We start from the raw sequence: 7994 nt of genomic DNA, 5'->3' as shown, positions 1-7994 counted from the left end.
AAAAATACTCTACAAGTAAAAGTCCTGTATTAAATAATTCACTTGAATAAAAGTACAAAAGTATTGGCATCAAAATGTACTTATAGTCAAAACTAAAGTAAAAATGTAAAATGTTTAAAAATTAGTTGTGAGCTTGTAGATCGGTCATTTTGTAATAGCCAAATTATAGGGTTAACGTATATTTTGTAATAATAATAATCTAAATCTGCAAAGTAACTAGTAACTGAAGCAATTTTATTGGAGTAAAAAGTTGCCTACATGTTGCCACTGAGAAGTATCGGAAAACGGAAACACTCAAGTAAAAGTACCTCAAAATTGTACTAAGTACAGTACTTGAGTACAGTACTTGAGTAAATGTATTTTGTAACTTTCCACCACCGTACATTGGTATTAAAATGGAAGATGTGAGACAGTCATGTGGGCTTATATGCATCTGAAGATCTGAAGACTTTGGCTCTTGGCAATCAACACATTAGAATTATTCATGCGTGGTTATTCACTCGTGAAATGATTAGTGTTAGAGATGGGCAGAGGAGAAGAGAGGGAGAGAGAGACAGAGAGATAGATGTGGAGGAGGAGAATTATCTCTGCAATTGCTTGTCACTGTCACTGTCGTGTGTGTGTGTGTGTGTGTGTGTGTGTGTGTGTGTGTGTGTGTGTGTGTGTGTGTGTGTGTGTGTGCACACACACACTTGTATTGCTATACATGTGGGGACCAAATGTCCTCACAAGTATTCTATATATAATATAGAATTTCACAAATAGACATTGCGAGGAACATTTTCCTGGTCCTCACAAGACAAATGGTTATAAAAAATGTTGCTTGATTTATACTAAGTTTAGCAATTTATACCAAAATAGCTGACAACAAACAAGCTTATAGATCGGCTATTTTGGGTGGATGATATCGGCACGCTCAGACTTAGGTTAAGGTAAAAACAAATGGCAAAAAGTCATTTAAAAAAAATGTTTTAACCACTGCATAAGCCTACTGTATATGACATCCCAAAATTCTGATGTCCTCATAATAGTATAGTAAAACAACGTGTGTGTGTGTGTGTGTGTGTGTGTGTGTGTGTGTGTGTGTGTGTGTGTGTGTGTGTGTGTGTGTGTGTGTGTGTGTGTGTGTGTGTGTGTGCGAGGTAGATAGTAGTGAGGAGTCTCTCCCTGGGGGCAGGCTATGAGCACAGTAATGAGACACACTGCTCCAACATCCCACAATCCCCCTGGGGAAATGAGGTGTCTTGACACCAGTGGAGGCAAGATGACAGGGAGACAGGGAGGAAACCGAAATAGAGAGAGACAGCGACACACACACACACACACACACACACACACACACACACACACACACACACACACACACACACACACACACACACACACACACACACACACACACACACACACACACAGAGAAGATGAGAGAAAGACAGAGGGCAAAGGTGGAAAATTGTATTTGGCCGTGGAACCCCATCTCAAAATATTTAGTTGCAGGGACCCCCTAGAAGCAAAGATTTGAGTTACAAATGTTCGCTTTAGAAAAAAAACCTATATACATTCAAAGATTTGCACAAATGTTCATGATTTTTCAAAAACAGCTGGTCATCAAATTATTGGCTTAGGAATGCGACAAAAACAAAAAATCTCCATGAATTCAAGTCTCCATGGGGTGACTAATCAATAGAAAATAAGTACGTTTTTGGGTGGACTATCTCTTTAATAAAGTATTCAATCAATCAATCACTGCAGGCAGCAACCGGAAGGCAATGAAGAGAACGCACAAGGGGGGAGGTTTAGGGGGGGTGAAGACTATAGGCATCCCATGGCATTCGGGACAGTGAAGTGCTGTTACTTCACTGAAATATTACTCGAGTAGGAATATGATTGCTCACGTTGAAATCTAAAATGAAATAGAAGCTGCTTTGAACGCTTGATAGAGTTAATCTTGTCGATCATAATTTGTCTAGTGTCAGTAAACTGCTTTAAATGTCAATTTAATATAAATGGTGTCATATTGGCCTAAATTCAGTCATGTACTCTATTTCTCCTGTGTGTGTGTGTGCAAGGCCACTGCAGCTTCATCTCTGCCACTAACATTGTTTTGAAATGTCGGCTCCTAGAATGTAATAACAAATATAGCTGCAAGCAGCAATAATACGGGGCCAGTGAATGAGAGAGAGAGAGAGAGAGAGAGAGAGAGAGAGAGAGAGAGAGAGAGAGAGAGAGAGAGAGAGAGAGAGAGAGAGAGAGAGAGAGAGAGAGAGAGAGAGAGACATGGAAACGGAATAGATTGAAGAGAAAGAGAGAGAGAGACATGGAAACGGAATAGATTGAAGAGAGAGAGAGAGAGCGAGAGAGCCATGGAAACGGAATAGATTGAAGAGAGAGAGAGAGAGAGAGAGAGAGAGAGAGAGAGAGAGAGAGAGAGAGAGAGAGAGAGAGAGAGAGAGAGAGACATGGAAACGGAATAGATTGAAGAGAGAGAGACATGGAAACATAATAGATTGAAGAGAGAGAGAGAGATGGAAGCAGAATGGATTGATTGGACATTATAATGGCGACTTTACTTATCCAATATTATAGCCAAATTTAGGATCTTGATGCAGAACTGTAGTATTGACTCGTACCATTAAAGAATTCTCCACTTCTTATATGTTATATTTGCAACTTACAACATCCAAGGAATGGCGGAGATCGTCGTGTATTTTAGGGGGTTTATTGAAAAGTCCAATCTTTTATTTCCATCCAAACAGTATATTCCTCCTGAGCTTCTCTCAAATAGGATCCTCTTGAAAATAGTAAAATGGCTTTCCAACATTAACAAAAAATAATAAAACACGATTCCACTGGTTACAATTCCGTTTTACTCTACGTTAAGTTACGTTACGGTTACGGTCAAAAACTTGTATCATCCTGCTCCTGCAGTTACATCATCTAGACTAAAACTCTCACTTTCACTTCCCTGTAATCCTGACGTCACTGGTCAACTTTCACATGCGCAGTAGCTCAGAACAATACAGATGTTTCAGAAATGTGTCAATATATTCAAACAAACAATACCTGATATTAGTAAACAAAATAATATCACAATATGCAAATACTAATAATAATACTGTGTCCCGTTGGTTATAACACAATAATAATAGACAAAAATACAATAATTGTACAAATCACTCAAAATAGTTTTAGGTCAGTTTTGGCGCTTACAGACATCTCAAGGTCTATTGCCATTACCAGGAATCGAACCCTCAACCTTCGGATTGACAGGCTGCAACACTACCTATAGTGCTATAGCTTTGTCCGAATGAGGTTGTCTGTTGAAGATAAAAGTGAACCAGTGAAAGCAGCCGAATAAAAGTGAACCAGTGAAAGCAGCCGATCTACAAGCTCAACACGTTGCTATCTGAAAAGTTTTGAGATTGTAGATCGGCTATTTTCAGAATTAAGTATGTCATACATTGCAAAAACATACCCTCTCAAATAAGCATTTCAGGTTATCTTTAACAATTGCACATGCATTAATTGACACAATCATGTTGTGTGTAATGCAACTTAAATGAAGTCTACATCAAGTGAGGCGTGAGCTGTGGGCACGCGCTCAAGCGAGAAGCCATTGGACCAACAGACAGACACTGTGAAAAAAGAGATCACACAGATGATACAGTTTCACGCAAATAGCTGGAAAATCCTGGGTTTAACTGTTTTTCAAACTGCTCAAAATTGAACAATCTAAGGGCAGAGCTTACTGGTCAAAGTGATACATGTGTTCCTCATGAGTCAAGGCACAAGTGTAAGCAAGTTTCACGACTTTCGGCCAAACGAGGCATGACTTATGCCTGTTTAAAGTTTGCATTCAAAAAAAATTGCTATAGCGCCCCCCTTTGGCCAATTGGAGTCAGATTGGTTTCAGTGATATTTGGAATGACCCTCTAAATTTCTGCAGGCCGAAGGCATGGTGGAGAGTATGTTTTACCCTCTGTCCGTCCGTGTGTGTGTCCGTCCGCTCACAGCTAACATTGGTCAAGCTTCACGTGACATCACAATATGTAATATAAATAGGTAAGACAGGATTAATCAGGAACAGTACTTTCTTTTACCACCTCGCCTGGCGGAGACCTGTGCTCCGAGGAGCACATTTTCCAGTTCTGATGCTTTTACATTAATAACAGTGTAAAAATTAACAATTATATTGGTGTTTAAATCACGTTTGAAAACGCACTTGTTCTCCTTGGCGTTTGAAAATTCAGATTGAGAAGCTGCTGTTTCCTCCAGGCAGTGTGTCAAATGTTGTCCTGTTTATTGTGTGTTGTTTTTTTGCTCTTGTTTATTTTAGTATTTTGTTACTGAGTGTACAGCACTTTGGTTCAACACGGTTTTATTTTTTTAATTTTTATCTCACGATTTTTGTAATTTTTGCTTTCACCCAGTGCCAGTTGTCTAAGTAATTCTGGGCGCTACACTCCCTCTGCCAGCCTAGGGGGAGCCTAGAGCCGAGCTCATGCCTCCTTCAATGCATGAGAGCTAGCAAGCCGCTTCTTATCATCCGACAGGGGGGAGTTAGACGTAACGCGTGGAAGGAACACGTTATTCCAACCAGTTCCTTTCCCCTCCATCAGGCGTCCAGGCTGACCAGGGGGAGGCAGTATAGAGACCAGGATTACTGCATGTTTTTGTGAGGGTACCTACCCAAGGGAAAACGGGGAGAACATGCAACCTCCACACAGAGAGGCCCTTTTGCCAACCCCACCTAGGGTAGGGTATGGGAGGAGAGAACACGCCCCCAGCGCCCACAGCGTGAATCGAACCCAGGACCTTCTAGCTGTGAGGCGCCAGCACTGTTGTTTTAAATGTGCTCTATAAATAAAGTGGATTGGATTGGTTACCATTTGGACGAAAACAAAAACAAGAAGTTAATTTTTGAATTTGACCGTCGGAAATGATTAATTGATTAATCGGTTACTCGGTTATTCTGTCCAATCCCTAGTTGGTAACCACCTCTCTGCTCTCTCTGATAGCCTTGCTTCTGTTGGTAGCCACCTTTTTGATCTCTGAAAAGGCGCTCGTTGTTCTCAACCAGGCCGCCAAGCTTATCAACGAACTGCAGTACCATGGTCTGAAGGGAGGTAGTGCGGTGCATCACCACCATCTGGGTGGGCTGGTCCAGGGACGCCATGAGCTCTTCATTAATGATCATTTTGCTAATGATGCTGTGGACCATAGGCAACTCCAGTTCAAACATCGCAGATAGTGTCTCCATGCTGATGGAGTCATATACACTGCTGTATGTGAACAGGTAAGTCCTCAGTGACTCTTCTCGGATCTTCCTGACAAGCATCTCATGTATCTGTGTCTCTGCATGAAACAAGCGCCAAACCTTGTTGTTAATCTTGTCGTTGATGATAAAGGAGTGGCAGGTGCGCCAGTCACCCATCTTCATGGCCTTACTGGCTGCCACCACATGCTCCCTCATGTTCTCAGGTGGTCCGAGCAGCGGCTGCCTCTCTCCCTGCTTGAGCTGGTAGTAGAACTGTTTGCTGATCGTCCTGCGGCGGGCATCTAACTCATGGGCGGCCATGTAGGGGATTTCCAATAGCATGGCTGAAACCAGGTATACACATTCCAGGAGGTCCAGGCTGATGTGCATGTGGAATGGCACCTGTCTCCTCTTCTCGATCTTCTCCTGCTCAATGTTCCTCTCCTGGTTCCTCTCCTGGGTCCTATGCAGGCCCTGGCCCAGCAGCTCCTTGGCACGACCGGATGACTGGATGTCCAGCAGGGCATTGTGGGCATCCTTGATCATGCCCTGGCGGAAGGCACAGATGCCCAGTTGCACCATGGCTCTGTTATACAGGATCTGTACGGGGGGGTCAGAATGACGGATGTTTTCCTGCAAGTGGCTCATAAGCATCAGGTCGCGGGCCTGGTACCAACGCGAGTGCAGGGCGTGGTGGTAGATGTGGCAGAGGATGGCATAGGTGCGGATGCGGTCTGTGCGGTCCTTGGCGTAGATGAACTTGCAGAGGCTGTCCATGATAGCAGCACTGTCCTCGCCCTCGATCTCATCCTTCTGGTCCTGCTCCAAGTTGGTTTCTCCCTTGAGGTCAAGACTGCGGCGGTGAGCCTTGTAGTCAAACTTGTAGTAGGTGTGCATGATGTAGCGCTGGTAGATGCGGCACACTTCCACCGTGCTGCCGTTCTTCTCCAAGTAAGTCGACAAGCGCTTGATTATGCCGAAAACATGGTCTTCGTCCTTCAGGTTGTCAACGTACTCTTGCGAGTGGGGGTCGGTGTTCTGCATGATTTTGTTGAACTCCTCATCCATCCTCTCTACCAGGGTCAGAATACAGCCATGGATCCTGTAGTCGGGCTGGTCAGAGGGCTTGTCAGAGCTGGTCAGGATCTCGCTGTCCTCTGTGATGTCTTCCCCAATTAATATGTTGTTTTTGAACAGAATGTTCAGCAGCTCGTCTATGCATTCCAGGCTCTCCATCCACATTCTCTTCCTCAGGTTGGCAGCAAGGTGTTTGTAGTCATAAATGGAGTCATAAATGGAGGCAACAATGTCGAACTTGATCTTGAACAGGATGCCCTCCCCTAGGTTGTTCTCATTGCAGATGCCCACCAGGTTATGGAGCAGTTCCATCTGGGCAGATCTGTCTGTGCTCTTCTTACCTCTGGCTTGCTGGATCTCATTCAGATACATCACCACGTCCTTGTCGTTGATGTCTGCTCTGTTCTTAGTGAACATCTTGGGCTTTTCCTTGACCAGAGGCACACCTCCTTTCACCTTCTCCCAGCCTCCTTCAGCACCATCCTCCTTTTCTGCCTCTTCCTCCTGCATTTCCTTCTTCTTTGTATTCTTCTTCCTCACGTCTTTCTTCTTCTCAGATGTCTTCTCACTAGTGTTCCTGAGGTAGACCTTGGCTAAGGAGGTGCTCTGTCCCTCCCTGTCATCCGAGTTCTCGCCACTGCTGGTGCCTACGTTGTCTGAGTCCCACTTTTTGTCATCATCTTCATCGCTAGAGGACAACTCGTCACCCGAGTCTTTGGTGGATTTGAGGAACTGGCTTCCATCTAGGGTGGCCTCCACCGTAGGCTTCTTCTTCAAGAACGAATTGGCAGACTCCTCTTTTGTGTCCGTTTCAGTGCCTGAAGATGAATCTGACTCTTTTGGCTCCTTCTCCTCCTCATCCGCAGACTCTTGTGGATTCTTCCTGTAAGCTGCAATCTCCCCTTCGTAGTCCCTGCTGTATTTGCGGATCTTCTGACGGAGTGTGCTGAGGGCTTTGGCGTTGTTCTTGTTCAACTTCTTCTTTCCTTCTTTGTCCTCCCAAATCTGGTTGAGATAGTCATCCAGGTTGGCCAAAAGACGGATGTAGAAAAGGGGAACACCATCTTTGTCCACTATAGTCTTGCTTTTGAGGAAGGCTCGACATAGCTGCTCAAACTCCTCCAAACATTTGGCCATGTCACGGATCTTCATAGCATTGCGGATGGTCTTGATGATGTTGGTGAGCTCCTCAAACCTTTTGTCTTTGGCACTGCGTACCACTCTCTTTGTGTCCTCTTCATCGTCACTAAGCGGCAGAATCTGCTTGTTCGTAGTTCCAGAGGCTTTTGGGGTGATCTCGTCATCAGATAACGACTCCTCTGACTCGCTTTCGGATCCAGTAGCAAAGAAACGCGACATTATGGATGATAGATAACAATCTAAGTCCTTGCGATCATCAACTTATATAGGGGAACCTAGCTGTGGCCAGACATCATCTGACATCATCTGACATCATCATCTAGTCAGACATCATCATTGTGGTGCGACGTAGGTGTGAGGGCCGCTTACCAGTTCTAGTTCTATTGTATTCCCCTACCCCAGTTGTCCTATTGTTATTTATATGAATAACCTGACAGATTTATTTTGCATCAATATGCGTTCATTCTTAACCTCCTGGGTGGGAACGTGGGGGGATTGGTAGGGGGGACAGGGTGCACCC

General features: G+C 44.1%; 1 protein-coding gene across 1 annotated transcript; it reads right to left on the bottom strand.

Annotated features, from left to right (window-relative positions):
* Window positions 1-4951: 4951 nt before the first annotated feature.
* LOC308085786 (eukaryotic translation initiation factor 3 subunit C-like) lies at window positions 4952-7693 on the bottom strand (the record flags this gene model as incomplete). The annotated part of the gene is made up of 1 exon (XM_080429095.1): window positions 4952-7693. One exon carries the CDS (start codon window positions 7691-7693, stop codon window positions 4952-4954), a length of 2742 nt encoding a protein of 913 aa, XP_080285221.1.
* Between the last annotated feature and the right edge of the window lie 301 nt (window positions 7694-7994).

This window comes from Gymnoscopelus braueri (genome assembly GCF_963280865.1).
Source record: "Gymnoscopelus braueri genome assembly, chromosome: 5".
NCBI classification, from domain to species: domain Eukaryota; kingdom Metazoa; phylum Chordata; class Actinopteri; order Myctophiformes; family Myctophidae; genus Gymnoscopelus; species Gymnoscopelus braueri.
The sequence above is the reverse complement of the archived record's forward strand: the minus strand, read 5'-3'. Positions and strand labels throughout refer to the sequence as shown.